The 19805-nt window shown below is 43.7% G+C and overlaps 1 protein-coding gene across 1 annotated transcript in view; it reads left to right on the forward strand.

Annotated features, from left to right (window-relative positions):
• LOC124595504 (glutathione S-transferase 1-1-like) overlaps nt 1-19805 on the forward strand; it is a 47116-nt gene that overhangs the window by 19351 nt on the left and 7960 nt on the right. Inside the window, exon 4 of the mRNA XM_047134267.1 lies at nt 15531-15669. Coding sequence (XP_046990223.1) covers nt 15531-15669 — 139 coding nt within the window. The remainder of the gene's footprint in view (nt 1-15530; nt 15670-19805) is intronic.

A 19805-nucleotide genomic window follows, 5' to 3' on the forward strand; every position in this document is an offset into this window, starting at 1 on the left:
GAAGACTTTCGTCTCGTTGACGTTTGGGTGATGACCCACTCCGATGGCCCGGTTACGAGGGACGGAACTTCAATTGTGGCAACCATTTATTCACAGCCGATACAGAAGAGTTACATGTTTGCACCTGTTACTGTCCTTCAGAGTAGTAACCAGCGTTGCGCAGAACCCGTTGCCAGCGATGTGAAAGGCATAGTATACCGTCAGCAGAGCCTGTTCTGTTGATGGTGCGATTGGAGCGGTCTACTGCCTGTCGAATCTCTGGAACAGTTCCGAAGCGAATGCTAGGAAGTGGTTCCTTCATCTTCGGAATCAAATCAAAGTCACAAGGACTTAAGTCGACCGAACGGAGAAGCCACAACTTGCGCTGTATGCGTCCGCGCATTGTCGTGCAAAATGATGGTTGGGTTGCGCAGAAAGTGTCGCCGCGTATTACTGTTCGTTTTTGGAGCATCACCTACGACCACCTTTGCGAAAGAAGCGGCGACTCTTTCTGCGCAACTCACCCATCATTTTGCACGACAATGCGTGGTCTCATACAGCGCAAGCTGTGGCTGCTGTGTTCGGTCGATGGGACTGAGAAGTACTGTACCATCCACCATACTCCCCGGACTTAAGTCCTTGTGACTTTGATTTGATTCCGAAGATGAAGGAACTACTTTGTGCCATTCGCTTCACAACTGTTCCAGAGATTCGACAGGCAGTAGACCGCTCCATTCGCACCATCAACAGAACAGGCTCTGCTAACGGTATACTACGCCTTCCACAACGGGTTCTACAAAACGCTGGTGACTTCTTTGAACGACAGTAACAAGTGAAAACATGTAACTCTTTTGTATCGGTTGTCAATAAATAGTTGCCACTATATAAGTTCCAATCCTCGTCTATCCATTATACAGAAGATTCTGCGAGCAGACTATATCGGTTTTATGTCCCTGTCCACCTTGGAAACGAGATATCCCAAACAGAAAAAATGGCCCCTTGAGTTTTTAGACCATTGCGCCATCTACCACGTCAGTCGGTCTGGTGCAGCAAAGTGTTACGGAAGGTTACACTTCCCTACTTGCAAACCGCACTGCTGACAGCGCACTGCCGCTACAAGGCCGTCCTGGTGGCTGAACCGGGTGCAGCCTGCAGTCACCCAGATCTTCCTACAGTGTGGCAAGGAGCAGCGGCGTCGAATCAGGACACCACCAATTTTACTTTTGAATGCATTATGGGAACAGCAGTGATCAATGTCTTATAAATAATTACTATTAAAAACAGTCTTGATCACGATTTATTTAACAAGGTGACCGGTTTCGACCACTACTGTGGTCATCTTCAGACCATTGAGTAGGAACCTCTTTCTGTTAGAGAATCAGTGATCCTCTAACAGAAAGAGGTTCCTACTCAATGGTCCGAAGATGACCACAGTAGTGGTCGAAACCGGTCACCTTGTTAAATAAATCGTGATCAAGACTGTTTTTAATAGTAACCACCAATTTTCACTACACTGTTCGGCGCGAGCTCAATGCATTCCTATCGTCACCTGAGAGGAACGCCAACGTACTAAAGCACGTCTCCTCACATTCTAGAGGCGTTAATAGTGCAACATCGTGGTGCGTTTGCGACGACACGATGGTCTACGCGAGTAACCGCCGTCCATGGTCCACCCTGCATCGCTGACGTCGATTCTTCGTCTCCACTCACTACACCTCTAGTCGCACTCGCCACACAATGCAGCCGGCAGTGGTGTCTGCCTTCGCTGACCGTTATGGCCACTTTTACGACGACGAACGGACCACCTCTGTCCTGCTCCTGAATGCACCCTCACAATTACAGAGCCGACACCTTTGACGAGATGGCGGACGCGATCGACAAGATGGCGAAGAAGACGTCGCTGTGACCAGATGGTCTTCTGGAGGAGTTCTACTGGGCTTTCACCGCCTTAATGCTACCTCACTGGTTGGAGGTGCTTCGTGAACTCTTTACTCTATCCTACCTGATACCACCCGAATTTGTCACTCGTATTCTTTTATTGGTGCCTAAACTATTGGGACCAGTGCACCTGTGGACTAGGGGTAGCGTCTTTGATTAGTAATCAAAATGTCCTCGATCCCAAGTTCGAACCTCGCTATCATGTAATTTTGAATAAAAATCATCAGCATTGGCGACCGAAGACTTCCGGCATTAGAAATTACCCTCATTCGGCCAACGGTTCTGTCATTGAGGGTGGAGGAGCAGATAGAGATTCAGGTCAGTCTCTTGCCCCTGGGGTTGGAAACTGCCCCTAAAGGGGGAAGAATCAGCAATGATCAACGGCATGAGAATGCAGAAGGCAGTGGAAACCACTGAATTAAAGACACATAATGTGTATTCACAGGACATATAGCCTGCAACTGAAAAAGTGTCCTTATGATATTCCCATTGACAAAAAATTCCGGAATAATCCCCCATTGGGATCTCCGAGAGGGGACTGCCAAGAGGGAGGTGACTACGCGAAAAAGACTGAATAATTAACGAAAGGATAGCGTTCTACGAGTCGAGGCGTGGAATGCCAGAAGTTTGAACCTGGTAGGGAAGCTAGAAAATCTGAAAAGGGAACTGAAAAGGCTCAATCTAAATATAACGGGGGTCACTGAAGTGAAATGAGAAAAAGACAAGGCTCTCTGGTCGGATGAGTATAGAGTAATACCAACACTGGCAGAAAATGCTATAACGGGAGTAGGATTCGTTATGAATAGGAATAGGAGAGCGAGATACTGTGAACAGTTCAGTGATAGGGTTCTTCTCATCAGAATCGACAGCAAACCAATACCGACAAGGGTAGTTCGGGTAAGCATGCTGAAATTGCAGGCTGAAGATGAAAAAATGGAAATGAGCTTTTTGGCTTCATTGGCCGGGAGGCCCCTTACGGGGCAGGTCCGGCCGCCTTGGTGCAGGTTTTATTACATTCGACGCCACATTGGGCGACCTGCGCGCCGGTTGGGGATGAAATGATGAAGACAACACAACACCCAGTCCCTGAGCGGAAAAGTCCCCAACCCAGCCGGGAATCGAACCTGGGCACCTTAGGACGGCAGTCCGTCACGCTCACCATTCAGCTATCGGGGCGGACGCTGAAGATGAAGAGATATAGAAAGTATATGAGGATATGGAACAGGCAATTCAGTACGTAAAGGGAGTTGGAAGGAAGGGTTATCGAACATATGGGCTTGGTATTAGGAATGAGAGAGGAGAAAGACTTAGTTCTACAATAAATTTCAGCAAATAATAGCGAATACCCCGTTCAAGAATCCAAGAGGAGAAGGTATAATTGGAAAATCCCAGGAGACACGGGAAGATTTCAGTTACATTACATCATGGTCAGGCAGAGGTTCCGATATCAAATACTGGATCGTAATGCTTACCCAGCACCAGAAAGAGCAGTTCAGTAGGGATAAAGAGTCGGCTGAAGTTTAAAAGACTAGTCATAAAGAATCATAACGCAAAGAAGTGCGTTACGGAAGTACTAATGGATGAAGAGATACACTTGAAGTTCTCTGAGGCTATAGATACTTCAATAATGAACAGCACACCAGACAGTTCAATTGAAGATTGATGGACATCTTTACAAACAGTAATCACAGAAGTTGGAAACAAGAACACTGCTACAAAGAAGGTATTTGCAAAGGAGCCTTGGGTAACAGAAGAAAACTTCAATCGGTCGATGAAAGAAGGAAGTACAGAAATGTCCAGGAAAATTCTAGAAAACAGAAATACAAGCCGCTTGGGAATGAAATAAATAGAAAATGCAGGGAAGCTAAGATGAAATGGCTGCATGAAAAATGTGAAGAAATCGAAAAAGAAATTACTGTATGATAGACTGCCTCAGCCTGTAGACAGGTCAAAAAAACCTTATCCAGTATTAGAATCAGAAACATCTCATCAGGGTTTCTAAAATCACTGTGGAATTGGTGACTAAACGACTGCTCACGTTCGTGAGTAGGATGTATGAGTCTGGCGACATATCATCTGACTCTCAGAACAATATCATCCACACAATTCCGAAAATTGCAAGAGCCGACAAGTGCGAGAATTATCGCAAATTCACCTTCACAGCAGAAGAATGGAAAAGAAAACTGAGGATGTGTTAGAGGACGATCAGTTGGGCTATAGGAAAGGTGAAGGCGGCAGTGAGGCAGTTCTTTCGTTGCGGTTGATAATGGGAACAAGACGAAAGAAAAATGAAGACGCGTTCTTAAGGTTTGCCGACCTGGAAAAAGCATTCGACAATGTCAAATTGTGCAAGACGAGGAAAATAGAGGTAAACTATAGGGAGAGACGGGTAATACACAACATGTGCAGGAGTCAAGAGAGAATAATTAGAGTGGAAGACCAAGGACGAAGTTCTCTGATTAAAAATGGTATAGGACGCGAATGTAGTTTTTTGACCCTGCTGTCCAATCTACACATCGAGAAAGCAATGGAGGAAATAAATGAAAAGTTCAAGAGTAGAACTGAAATTCAAGATGAAAGGATATTAATGATAAGATTCGCTGATGGCATTGCTATCTTGACTAACACTGAAGAGATTTGCAGGACCTACTGAATTAAATGAACAGTCCAATGTGTACTGAATATGGACTGAGATTCAATCGAAGAAAGCAAAAGTAATGAGAAGTAGCAGAAATGAGAACAGGGAGAAACTTAACATCAAGATTGGTGGTCACGAAGCAAATAAAGTTAAGGAATTCTATTACCTAGGTAATCAATGACGGACGGAACAAGGAGAAAATAAGAAGAAGAATAGCACTGGCAAAGAGGTTATTCCAAGAGAAGTTTACTAATATCAAACATAGACCTTAATTTGAGGAAGAAATTTCTGAGAATACACGCTTGGAGCACTGCATTGTATGGTTGATTTGGTGGAAGAGACAAAACAGCGAGGTCATCGGTCGATTTGTATGATAGTGAAACATGGACTGTGGCATAACCAGAACAGAAGAGAATCGAAGCATTTGCGGTGTGATGCTTCACGTGATTTTTGAAAATTAGGTGAACTGATAAGGCAAGGAATGAGAATGCTCTGAGCAGAATCGGAGAGGAAATGAATGTATGGAAAACACTGAGGAGAAGAAGTGACAGGATGATAGGACATCTGTTAAGACATCAGGGAATGGCCTCCATCGTATTAGAGGGAGCTGTAGAGGGTAAAAATTGTAGAGGCAGACAGAGACTGGAATACATCCAGCAAGTAGTTGAGGACGTAGGTTGCAAGTGCTACAATGAGACGAATAGGTTGGTACAGGAGAGGAATTTGATGCACCCCACATCAGACCAGTTAGAAGACTGATGACTCATGTCTGTCAAGCGATCGGGAGGAGCAAATGTTTCCACGTACCGCCCCTTACATCAACGAACACGCATCTAAATCTGAGCGGCGTGCATACACACGGTCTTAACTACAGTCATCTCACCGGAACAGACTGCACATGGTTGTGGGGCTACCCTTAAAACGGCTTTGGGAGAATGCCGAGACATCTTCGTGACAGCCGCGATCTGTCGGCTCTGTGCGGCACTGTTCACCATTGATTTTATAAGTGCCTTCAATTACATTCAACACCCATTCCTCCTCACGATCAAGACGTTTACGGTGTTCCCGCCATTCTTTGTGGACGCCATTCACCGTTACTGCTCCCGCTGCCTCTGTGGTCCATGTCAATGGGAGACTTGATGAACCGATTCCTATACCTTGTTCTGCACGTCAGGGATGCCCCATGTTTACACTACCATATGCCATCGCACTGGAGCCCCTCATCTCCAGTCTTACAACTCACCTACGGGATTTCACCTTGTGTGATCATACCTATCACTGTAGGGCCTATGCAGATGATCTCCTAATTTCCTTCTGTTCCACACTGGAATTCAATGACGCCATCCACTGGATTCAGGAGTAGGGACATATGTCAGGTAGCATCCTTAACGTCCACAAGTCGACGATGATGCATAGCAGGCATGGACCCCAGGTTGTGGTGCCACACCCACTCCCCGTCAGTACCACTCTTTGTTACTTAGGGACATACTTTACAGGCTCTACACACTCCACTGCACCACTGGATTGTACAGTCCATGTGGCACTACGTCCACCGCCATGTCCAGCGCAGCTTGAACCAACTACCAGCATGTATGTGGTCCCTAAACTGGTACATGTTGCCCAGATCCTCCTGATGCCATTACACCTTGGTCACCGACTTAAATCGGCCCTCGGATACTTCGTGTCAGCAGGTCCGCTACAACATTGCGCTTTTTGTGAATACTGTACTGCAGCACTAGTGGGGGTCCTCCCAGGCCTTAACACGTAGTCTCTTGGCTATCCTCCGACCAGCTTCTCCCCAAATGCCGATTGACATAGCACTCATCTCGATCTTAATTCATAGCACTCAGCTATGTTCGGTACGATCACCTGGTCACCTGCTACCCTGTGCGAAGGGCTGTTATTTGTTTGCATCGCCCACCCTTCACAAGCCCATGGAAGTAGAGTACATAGACGTTAATTGGCGGATGTTCTGGGGTTGCGTCCATGCACCGTTTTTTACTATCATATGTGTCTGCACTCTGGCACGTCGTTGTTAGTGGTAAATTCCCGATCAGTTGTCGCCCTCATCATACAGGACTGGCTACTTTGCCACTTTGCTTTGGCTGCCAACTTGACAACATTGACGCTCGGAAACAGGACGTTTGGCTTCTCATCCTGTGTATCGTGGGCTGTTACCTCTGTGCTGCGCCAATGCCGGTTCCCCGGAGTTCCTCCTGCTGCCCCAGACTTCACACTAAGCGCTTACGAAACACCAACCAAACATCTGATTTTGAAATCAGGTATTAGAATGCCTTTCACAACGGTCCACACAGAGTCCTCGACTTCTGGAATTGGGACGTGATCGCGCACAGTACGCTCAGCCGGTTACCGACGAACTTTCGCAGGATAATACCACAGTGTCTTTCGTCATCCCTCCTTCATAGATGACGTGTGTTTTATTCCGCATTTCGTGACGCATTCGTGATCACCTTCCACGATAATGTGAACCGACACATATAGGCCAACAAAGAGATATGATACATCCAAACAAAGAGAAATCCTTCTTGTATGGTTGTTGGGATCTCCTAACTATCGTTCCTATCTCCCTTAAAGATTGGCGCCGGAACTATTATCCCTTTTAGTTATCTTTGTTTTCTCAGGTGGGGGGGGGGGGGAGGGGGGGAAGGGAAGCTTAGGGGTAGTTAGGATGGCGACGCCTGAAGACGGATCAGTTTATTTTTGTTTCGTAGGGTCACACCTGGCGGTGCACCGTAGGGTTAGTCCTGCCTTTTCTGTTTTCTTTTGCTGGATACCCTTAACACCCTAACCAACCATAAATAAAAAAAATTAAAAAATTCGGTAGAGCACTTGACAAAAACAAAAAATAATAAAAAAGTGAGCAGGAGACATGGGTTCGAATCTCGACTTTGGAAAAAAAACACATAAAAAAATCTCAGCCTCTGTACAAATTTTCATTCGTCGTTTCTGTCTGCATACATACATCAAAAGGGAATCCATTGTTGCAAATGATGTACATCTTTAATCTGGAAGAACACCACTGATATTCTTTATATCACCTTCTATACAGACGTGGTCAGGTCCAGACTCTCCTGTCACGTTAACACACAGAACTTACGATTATGGTCAACGGAGAGTCATCGAGGTGTGCTTGAAACGCCATTGCACAACCAGATAATTGGAACGTGGCTAGCAATATTTAGACGGCGCTCTATTGGTCTTTTATTTTTTGAAGAAACCGTAGACAGTTTACGGTACTGTTTCAATAAATATCCACGAGTTCATTGGTTAGCTAAAGGAAAACGAAGTCAACTACAAGATAATGCTACTATGTGCACAGCTAAAAACACTGTGCTTCTTCTGAGAGAATTCTTTAGGAAGCGTGTCATCTCAACAAACCTATGGTCCCCTCGTTTGCAGGACCTTACACATCTGGCATTCTTCTCTGGGGAGCAGCAAAATCTGTTTTGTATCGCAATAGCCCACGTACGCTTTGTGACTGGAAAACATAAGTAACTGGGTGTTGTTGTTGTTGTTCTGGTCTTCAGTCCTGAGACTGGTTTGATGCTGCTCTCCATGCTACTCTATCCTGTGCAAGCATCTTCATCTCCCAGCACTAACTGCAACCTACATCCTTCTGAATCTGCTTAGTGTATTCATCTCTTGGTCTCCTCTACGATTTTTACCCCCCACGCTGCCCTCCAATGCTAAATTTGTGATCCCTTGATGCCTCAGAACAAGTCCTACCAACCGGTTCCTTCTTCTTGTCAGGTTGTGCCACAATCTCCTCACCAATTCTATTCAATACCTCCTCATTAGTTATGTGATCTACCCATCTAATCTTCAGCATTGCTTTGTAGCACCACATTTCGAGAGCTTCTGTTCTCTTCTTATCCGAACTATTTATGATCCACGTTTCACTTCCATACATGGCTACACTCCATACAAATACTTTCAGGAACGACATCCTGACACTTAAATCTATACTCTATGTTAACACATTACTCTTCTTCAGAAACGCTTTCCTTGCCATTGCCAGTCTACATTTTATATCTTCTCTACTTCGACCATAATCAGTTATTTTGCTCCCCAAATAGCAAAACTCCTTTACTACTTTAAGTGTCTCATTTCATAATCTAATTTCCTCAGCATCACCCGACTTAATTTGACTACATTCCATTATCCTCGTTTTGCTTTTGCTGATGTTCATCTTATACCTTCCTTTCATGACACTGTCCATTCCGTTCAACTGCTCTTCCAAGTCCTTTGCTGTCTCTGACAGAATTACAATGTCATCGGCGAACCTCAAAGTTTTTTATTTCTTCTCCATGGATTTCAGTACCTACTCCAAATTTTTCTTTTGTTTCCTTTACTGGTTGCTCGATATACAGATTGAATAACATCGGGGATAGGTTACAACCCTGTCTCACTCCCTTCCCAACCACTGCTTCCCTTTCATGCCCCTCGACTCTTATAACTGCCATCTGGTTTCTGTACAAATTGTAAATAGCCTTTCGCTCCCTGTATTTTACCCCTGCCACCCTTAGAATTTGAAAGAGAGTATTCCAGTCAATATTGTCAAAAGCTTTCTCTAAGTCTACAAATGCTAGAAATGTAGGTTTGCGTTTCCTTAATCTTTCTTCTAAGATAAGTCGTAAGGTCAGTATTGCCTCACGTGTTCCCATATTTCTACGGAATCCAAACTGATCTTCCCCGAGGTCGGCTTCTACCAGTCTTTCCATTCGTCTGTAAAGAATTCGTGTTAGTATTTTGCAGCTGGGACTTATTAAGCTGATAGTTTGCTAATTTTCACATCTGTCAGCACCTGCTTTCTTTGGGATTAGAATTATTGTATTCTTCTTAAAGTCTGAGGGTATTTCGCCTGTCTCATACATCTTGCTCATCAGATGGTAGAGTTTTGTCAGGACTGGCTCTCCCAAGGCTGTCAGTAGTTCTAATGGAATGTTGTCTACTCCCGGGGTCTTGTTTCGACTTAGGCCTTTCAGTGCTCTGTCAAACTCTTCATGCAGTATCGTATCTCCCATTTCGTCGTAACTGCCGTCTGTGTCACGTCTGCTGTGCAGCGAGCTACGTTAAATTAAGTATTAACTGTATTTTTTTTAATTGTCACTTCTTCTTCCGTGTGTTTTTGCTTTTAGCAAGCTTTAATTCTCGAGTGCTAGTAATAGTGTTCCATAGATTTCGTGTTTGTTTTGAATACAGTCAGAGAGAGTCCCTTTAGTCAGCTATAGTGCCAGTAGTGCTAGCGTTTGTTTTGAATACAGTCCAGAGACAGGTAGTGTTATTTTAATCGTTTTCTACAAGAAGTGTCCAGTAACCACAGTTTAGTCAACTATCAGCCGCCTTTAGGTGAATTAGCAGTCTAGTTAAAAGTCAATTAACTCTCTACAGTAAATTGATTTCTTAGGATGGATAGGATGTGTGACTGCTGTGTACGGACGCAGGAGGAGCTGGCCACTGTTCGCGAACAGCTGAACGTGTTGATGGCCGCGGTCAGCTGTCTTCAGGCTGCTGCCTCGGAGTGTAGCGGCAGTGGGGAGTCTGGTGCGTCGCATGGTACACCCCAGGTGTTACATGCTTCACCCACTGTCCCTGCTGTCGAGAAATCTTCGCTGGTACAGGGCGCGGGTTCAGCGGCGTTCGCGGCGCACGAGGCGGAGGGTCAATGTGGAGGCTGGCCGTGTGGCATCGCCGGCTCTGCCTGTGAGTGGACATGTGGCCGCTCCTTCAGCAAGGTCCGAGCAGGCACACGGGGGGAGGGGTTTATTAGTGATTGGGAGCTCCAAAGTTAGGCGGGTAATGGAGCCCCTTAGCGAAATAGCGGAAAGGTCGGGGAAGAAGGCCAGTGTTCACTCTGTCTGCCTGCCGGGGGATCTCATCCTAGATGTGGAGGAGGCCCTGTCGGCGGCGATAGAGAGCACTGGGTGCACACAACTGCAAATTGTTGCTCATGTCGGCACCAATGACTCCTGCCGTCTGGGTTCAGAGGTCATCCTCAGTTCATACAGGCGGTTGGCGGAGTTGGTGAAGGCGGAAAGCCTCGCACGCGGGGTGGAATCTGAGCTAACTATTTGCAGTATCGTTCTCAGAACCGACCGCGGTCCTCTGGTTTGGAGCCGTGTGGAAGGCTTAAACCAGAGGCTCAGACGATTCTGCGGAGATCTGGGGTGCAAATTTCTCGACCTCCGCTATCGTGTGGAGAAATGTAGGGTCCCCCTGAATAGGTCAGGCGTGCACTACACGCAGGAAGCGGCTATAAGGGTAGCGGAGTACGTGTGGAGTGCACATGTGGGTCTTTTAGGTTAGAGAATTCCCTCCCTAGGCCCGACAAGACGCCTCCTGAGAAGCGGCAAGGTAGTTGTAGGCAAAATACAACAGGGAATAACAGTATTAATCTGCTAATAGTAAACTGCAGGAGCATCTAGAGAAAGGTCCCAGAACTGCTCTCATTAATAAACGGTCACAATGCCCACATAGTACTAGGGACAGAAAGTTGGTTGAAACCAGATGTAAACAGTAATGAAATTCTAATCTCAGATTGGAATGTATACCACAGAGACAGGCTGGACAGTGAAGAGGGAGGCGTGTTTATAGCGATATGAAGTGCAATAGTATCGAAGGAAATTGACGGAGATCCGGCATGTGAAATAATTTGGGTGAAGGTCACGGTTAAAGCAGGCTCAGACATGGTAATTGGATGTCTCTAACCCCCCTGGCTCAGCAGCTGTTGTGGCTGAGCACCTAAAGGATAATTTGGAAGATATTTCCAGTAGATTTCCCCACCATGTTATAGTTGTGGGTGGAGATTTTAATTTGCCGGATATAGACTGGGAGACTCAAACGTTCATAACGGGTGGCAGGGACAAAGAATCCAGTGAAATTTTTTAAGTGCTTTATCTGGAAACTACCTTGAGCAGTAAACAGAGAACCGACTCGTGACGATAACATATTAGACCTTCTGGTGACAAACAGAGCCAAACTGTTTGAAACAGTTAACGCAGAACAGGGAACCAGCGATCATAAAGCGGTTACTGCATCGATGATTTCAGCCGTAAATAGAAATATTAAAAAAGGTAGGAAGATTTTTCTGTTTAGCAAAAGTGACAAAAGGCAGATTTCAGAGTACCTGATGGCTCAACACAAAAGTTTTGTCTCAAGTACAGATAGTGTTGAGGATCAGTGGACAAAGTTCAGAACCATCGTACAATATGTGTTAGATGAGTACGTGTCAAGTAAGATCGCAAGAAATGGAAAAGAGCCACCGTTGTACAACAACCGAGTTATAAAACTGCTGCGGAAGCAAAGGGATCTTCACAGCAAACATAAACATAGCCAAAGCCTTGCAGGCTAACAAAAATTACGCGAAGTGAAATGTAGTGTGAGGAGGGCTATGCGAGAGGCGTTCAATGAATTCGAAAGTAAAGTTCTATGCACTGACTTGGCAGAAAATCCTAAGAAATTTTAGTCTTATGTCAAAGCGGTAGGTGTATCAAAACAAAATGTCCAGACACTCTGTGACCAAAATGGTACTGAAACAGAGGATGACAGACTAAAGGCCGAAATACTAAATGTCTCTTTCCAAAGCTGTTTCACAGAGGAAGACTGCACTGTAGCTCCTTGTCTAGATTGTCGCACAGATGACAAAATGGTAGATATTGAAATAGACGACAGAGGGATAGAGAGACAATTAAAACCGCTCAAAAGAGGAAAGGCCGCTGGACCTGATGGAATACCAGTTCGATTTTACACAGCGTACGCGAAGGAACTTGCCCCCCCTTCTTGCAGCGGTGTACCGTATGCCTCTAGAAGAGCGTAGCGTTCCAAAGGATTGGAAAGGGGCACAGGTCATCCCAGTTTTCAGGAAGGGACGTCGAACAGATGTGCAGAACTATAGACCTATATCTCTAACGTCTGTCAGTTGTAGAATTTTGGAACACGTATTATGTTCGAGTATAATGACTTTTCTGGAGACTAGAAATCTACTCTTTAGGAATCAGCATGGGTTTCGAAAAAGACGATCGTGTGAAATCCAGCTCGCGCTATTCGTCCACGAGACTCAGAAGGCCATAGACACGGGTTCCCAGGTAGATGCCGTGTTTCTTGACGATTGGATTGAAGAGTTTCTAGATAACAGAACGCAGCATGTCATTCTCAATGGAGAGAAGTCTTCCGAAGTAAGAGTGATTTCAGGTGTGCCGCAGGGGAGTGTCGTAGGACCGTTGCTATTCACAATATACATAAATGACCTTGTGGATGACATCGGAAGTTCACTGAGGCTTTTTGCGGATGATGCTGTGGTATATCGAGAGATTGTAACAATGGAAAATTGTACTGAAATGCAGGGGGACCTGCAGCGAATTGACGCATCGTGCAGGGAATGGCAATTGAATCTCAATGTAGACAAGTGTAATGTGCTGCAAATACGTAAAAAGATAGATCCCTTACATTTAGCTACAATATAGCAGGTCAGCAACTGGAAGCAGTTAATGCCATAAATTATCTGGGAGTACGCATTAGGAGTGATTTAAAATGGAGTGATCATATAAAGTTAATCATCGGTAAAGCAGATGCCAGACTGAGATTCATTGGAAGAATCCGAAAGAAATGCAATCCGAAAACAAAGGAAGTAGGTTACAGTACGCTTGTTCGCCCACTGCTTGAATACTGCTCAGCAGTGTGGGATCCGTACCAGATAGGGTTGATAGAAGAGATAGAGAAGATCCAACGGAGAGCGGCGCGCTTCGTTACACGATCATTTAGTAATCGCGAAAGCGTTACGCAGATGATAGATAAACCCCAATTGAAGACTCTGCAGGAGAGACGCTCAGTAGCTCGGTACGGGCTTTTGTTGAAGTTTCGAGAACATACCCTCGCCGAGAAGTCAAGCATTATATTGCTCCCTCCTACGTATATCTCGCGAAGAGACCATGAGGATAAAATGAGAGAGATTAGAGCCCACACAGAGGCATATCGACAATTCTTCTTTCCACGAACAATACGAGACTGGAATAGAAGGGAGAAGAGATAGAGGTACTCGAGGTACCTTCCGCCACACACCGTCAGGTGGCTTGCGGAGTATGGATGTAGATGTAGATGTAGATCTTCATCTACATTCTCTTCCATTTCCATAATATTGTCCTCAAGTGCATCGCCTTTGTATAGACCCTCTATATACTCCCTCCATCTTTCTGCTTTCCCTTATTTGCTTAGAACTGGGATTCCACCTGAGCTCTTGATATTCATACAGGTGGTTCTCTTTTCTCCAAAGCTCTCTTTAATTTTCCTGTAGGCAGTATCTATCTTACCCCTAATGAGATAAGCCTCTACATCCTTACATTTGTCCTCTAGCCATCCCTGCTTAGCCATTTTGCACTTATTCAATATTTCTTCTGTTACCCACGGATTTCTACTAGCCCTCGTCTTTTTACCTACTTGACCCTCTGCTGCCTTCACTACTTCATCTCTCAGAGCTACCCATTCTTCTTCTACTGAATTTCTTTCCCCCATTCCCGTCAATTGTTCCCTTATGCTCTCCCTGAAACTCTGTACAACCTCTGGTTTATTCAGTTTATCCAGGTCCCATCTCCTTAAATTCCCACCTTTTTGTAGTTTCTTCAGTTTTAATCTACAGTTCATAACCAATACATTGTGGTCAGAGTCCACATCTGCACCTGGAAATGTCTTACAATTTAAAACCTGGTTCCTAAATCTCTGTCTTACCATTACATAATCTATATGATACTCTGGTATCTCCAGGATTCTTCCATGTGTACAACCTTCTTTTATGATTCTTGAACCAAGTTTTAGCTATGATTAAGTAACTGGGTAGGTGAAAAGAATTTTAAAATCAGATCTGCAGAAAGTGTTTTACAAAAAAATTACGTGAATTGCGGCTTGTATAGCCTTGGGTGTCATTTTGAACATATGTTGCAACAGCACAGCAACTTTGCGAACACCTTGAACATAACTGCACCATCTCTGAAAAGCCTGAGGTTACTATTAGTACTGTCTGTCAGATCATTAACATACAAAATGAAGAGTAAGGATCCCAACAATTTTCCCTGGAGCACGATTAATGTTACTTCTACATCTGTCGATGAATCACCGTCCAAGATAATATGCTGTCTTTTCCCTACCAAGAAATCCTCAGCCCTGTCACATATTTCGTTTGAGACTACATACTGTCGTACTTTCGGAACGGACCTTGGTATGGGAGTGAGTGAAAGATTTTTCAGGCTCGAGGAAGGTACCGCCTCTACCGTACTGCCTTGATTTATTGTTTTCAGGATGTCAGGGAGAAAAGCAACAGATGTCTTTCCGTGTGACAGTTATTTTCGGAATCCCTTTTGGTTGTCATAGAGGAGGTCATTCTGTTCGGAGTACCGCGTTATATTTGAGCTCAGAACATATTACAATATTCTACATCATATGGATGTCAATGATGCCGGACTAGTTCTGTGGACTACTTCTGCTACCTTTCCTGTAGACAGCTGTTACATAGCAACTACTGACAAGGTATTTTTTGTTCGAAAGATCGATCGTAAATTATGGTTAATGAAGTGGATTACCCATCCTCGAATTCTTCATAGAATCTGATAGGGATTCCGAAGAGCTTTATAGCCCCATTCCAAAGAACTCTCAACGCTACTGAGACTAATCTCTCTATCAGTTATTCCTGTAGAATTGCGAGAATTTAGCTTGTCTGGGAACTGCCAGATATCTGCTGTCGATAACCCCTCACTCTAACAATCGATGTGATAAGGTAGAGCAGTGAGACGTGTGGCATGATGCAATTCCAGCTCTTCCATACAAATTTCAAATAACGCGCGCGTAATCGATGGCAAAACATTTACTAACACAAGTGACCACACGAAAACAAGTAACACTTTAGGTTCTAAGATATAATAAGTTTAACATGATATATGGATAATGTTATTGTCTTTTTCCGTAACAGCCGCGCTATATCCATGTACATCGTCTCAAAATATGCAAAAGACGACTCTCTGTACCCGAAAGATGTGAACAAACGTGTTCTCGTCGACCAAAAGCTGTTTTTCGATCAAGATCTATTCAACAGATTGGCCAGCGTTTTCGTAAGTACAACGTTGCTTGTTTCTATGTATATGTGTAAACAACTCTTAGCGTGTTTAAACTGATTATCTCATTTCTCACTTTAGCTCCAATAACAGCGGTAGTCACTGTCCTTGATTTACCTCAGAAGCCTGAAAATCCCACTACATTAATTTCCGACATTATTCGCAATTTCGTCCCGAATTTGTCTAACGGCCCCACACCTGCCAGACCACAGCGACTGTATCACCACGAGGACGGTACGAGGCTTACATTAAACTGGTGTTCGCATACTACAGGCACGGATATCTAAATTATTAACTTCTCAGCTCTACTGCACAAAGTTGATAGAAGTACCGCCATCTACACTTCTATGTAGGGAAAGATAACGCAGCGAGTTGCTTATTTGGAAATCATGTCTGAATGTTGTTTGTTTGTGGGAATATGATTTTACGACACATGTTAGAAGTTTAGCTTCCATCTTATTATCGATAATCTTAAGTAATTGTACAATTGTAATATTAAATATAATATTACACGGGAAACATTTCATGATATTTTACAAGTTAGCATTTATTTGGTCACGAAACGGCTTTCAACTTCTTGGTCATCTTCAGCTGACAACTTCATGTCGCAAACACAGGTACAATGACGTACGAGTTACACACACATTATTTACACAGAAGACACATAAGATTAAAAAATATGACATGTAGAGTGTTTATACAGGAAAGTATTACATTTTTGTCATGCAGAAATAAGTACATTAACTAAAAAAGGAAACAATTTTTTTTGGAGGTACTTTTAACAACTGATGAAAAAAATTGTTAATTTATGATTTCGATCGATTACTCGAACTAAAACTAAATTTATCCCGCCAGCTTGGCCGTGCGCTCTAACGCACGGATTTCCGGATTGGGAAGGAGCGCCTGGTCCCCGGCACGAATCCGCCCGGCGGACTTGTGTCGAGGTCCGGTGAACCGGCCAGTCTGTGGATGGTTTTTAGGCTCTTTTCCATCTGCATCGCCGAATGCGGGCTGGTTCCCCTTACTCCGCCTCAGTTAGACTATGTCGGCGATTGCTGCGCAAACAAGTTCTCCACGTACGCGTACACCACCATTACTCTACCACGCAAACATAGGGGCTACACACGTCTGGTGTGGACGTTCACTGGGGGACCCACCGGGGGCCGAACCGCACAATAACCCTGGGTTCGATGTGGGGCGGCAGAGGGTTGAAGTGGACTGCGGTAGCCGTCGTGGGGTTGTGGACCACTATGGTCGGCGGGGACGGAGCCTCTCCGTCGTTTCTAGGTCCCCGGTTAACATACAATACAATACAATAAAATACAAAACTAAATTTGAAAGAAAGATAAACGGAAATCGAGTTTGATCATCTAACTCTAAGGTGGCATGTGTCACATATATTATGTATAATTATGCCTGCGTGACAAAAAATGTAATAGTTTTCTATGTAAACGCCATATATCATTTTTATACCTTTTGTATCATCTGTGTAAACAGTAGTTGTGTAAGTAGCACGTCATTGTATCTGTGTTTGTGACATTCAGTTGTGAGTTGAATATGGCCTAAGAAGCCGAAAGCCGGTTCGTGACCAAATAAATGTAATTTCGCATAACGTCAGGAAGTTTTGCCTGCCAAGCACTGGCGGAAAGAAATCCACGCTATAGTAAGAGAATATTTCTCCTGCTTACCTCATGTCGATTCTCCATCAGTGCCATTATCGTTGTCAGCACAGTTGTCTATTCGGAAATTCCTGTTTGCTAAAAGACTACTTTCTCAGGCTGGGACTCACTCCATGTGCATACATGAACTTGTAAACATGACTTTGCATTTGTTCCTCTACGTATTTTATTCATTCTTTTGTTATTTTCCGCATCATCCTGACAGTTTACAAGTAGTAATTCCTCAACACATTCTCACAAGACTGCTGAATCTTTGATTTCAGTAGTCTCAAATCCAGCATTTCAAGGGGAACAAAAGAAATTCACTTATGTCACACATTTTTGGTTTACCATTTACAATCATTATTAAATAATAATATTAGTTACAAATGTATAATGCAACAACTGTTTTGCCTTGTAGTTTATTACATACAAATAAGTGACAAAGTGTATAAAATTTTGTTAAATTAATATCATCGAGATTAAGTCACAATTCACGAAAGATATTCATATTGACTCAGTTATATATACTTAGTATCAATGACTTGCTAGTAATACAGGATGTTCACGATGTCCCACTATCATTTCAAATAATCATAACTTTGAAACAATGAGTGTTTAGCAACTCTCAAAGTTTTTTCTGTTGTGACAGAATTTCATTATATACCCCATTCGTCGCTTACAGGACATCGGCGTGAAATTCGAGTTCTGCCCATGTACATATTCGCACTGCAGCATCAACAGTTCTGCTTGTTGCATTGATTCGTACATGAAGGGTAGCAATATCACTGACTAGTGCAGTTTAATGGCAAGACATCGTGCGTTAGGGAACATCAAACATTAAGCCTCAGGCTACTAATGATGTGTTCACGTGTTTTGTGTAGGTTTTCGGAGCCCTAAGTTGTGGCGATTCACATGTCCGGAAACGTGAAACGTTGTCTCTTCTAAAAACAATAACTTTTTCAAGTAGTCATTGTCAGCATCTCTGGAGGTCAGAATGGAACACGCGAATGTATCCGTGGAGGACGATCCTTTGGCTGTAGACCTTAGGCCATTTGCTCTTCGTAGCCAAAAAGGCGTAACCGAAAATGTAATACGAGGGCGCGCTACAAAGTAATATCTCCGAATTTTTTATGTGGAAACTTTTAAAACTTTTTATATGAAACAAACGTTATTATATTCTTCATCTTTATTCTTCGTGTCTATATATTTACAAACCTTTGTCGCTGGAGGGCTCTGAATTGGTCGGTACCGTGTAACATGGCGGTATGTAACGTAACTCTGTCGGTGCGTGAGAAACGGCGTGCTGTAATCGTGCTCCTAATTTGAAGAGCTAGTCCATACATGGAGCGCACTCTCCTTCAGAATGACAATGGCAGACCACACACGGGCGCTGCGACATGTGCTACAATTCGGCGCCTTGGGTCCAGTGTCATCGATCATCCCCTATTCTGTCAAGGAGTTCCTTGAAACATCAAGCTGATTCTTGTCGTGATTGCGTTTACTTAAACTTATGGCTTGACTTTTTTCTGGTTCATATATACTTCATTTTTATTTGTTATTACTTTTATGTTGTAATTTCATGCACTGACACGTTCCATGACCTTGGAGATTTGCTCCTCAATTTGGTACTATGGAACTTGACGTGTAAATGAAATAAAATAAAAACGACTTGGTCTCATCCAATTTTCATTTTTTCTCAAAAGTTAAAAAAACATCCTAGAAAACTTCGTTTTGATAATGATGAAGCGTTGCAGCCAGAGGTGTGATGGTGGCTCCGTCCCGTCAACGAATTCAAACATTCTACAGTGACGGAATCAACAGCCAGATCTCTCGAGAAATGTGTTCGTCGCCAGGCTGAATATGTTGACAAATATATATGTAGACATCAAGAATAACGATTTAAAATGTTAATAACGTCTATTTAATTTCAAAAGTTTTAAGAGGATTCACATAAAAATGCGGAAGTATTAGTCTTCAGCACGCTCTCGTATTTTGTCGGTAACCTCGGTTCCTGCAATTCGCATGTTGCACGACTAACTGAGTCGTGTGGCTTGTGTTGAAATGTCAACACGTGCTTGAGTCACAGGGGAACATCGACTGCGAGGAAGGTCTTCGACACAACCTTTCTGTAAAGTGTTTAAAGTGCCTCATTATGCTTTTCTTTGCCGGTAGTACCCTCCCATGATGTCGATAATTCCATAGTACCATTGTCACACATTTGGATTCTGCATATTAGATTATAAATTGCTACTTCTCCTGGTCTGTCGCCATTTCGATCTACTCCAAGTCTAATCCGGAACAAAGGACAAAGGAAAAAAATGAGAGCTCCTAAACATTTTGCAAGAGACCAGTATTCTCTAACTCTAATATTTTTCAAGCTGTGACGTTCTGAAACGATAGCGGGTCTTGATGGTGGGTCTGTATGGACACCCTGTAACAAAATACATATGCAGTGAATCTTCTATGTTTTAT

The sequence above is a fragment of the Schistocerca americana genome, chromosome 2, assembly GCF_021461395.2.
Source record: "Schistocerca americana isolate TAMUIC-IGC-003095 chromosome 2, iqSchAmer2.1, whole genome shotgun sequence".
Lineage (NCBI taxonomy): Eukaryota > Metazoa > Arthropoda > Insecta > Orthoptera > Acrididae > Schistocerca > Schistocerca americana.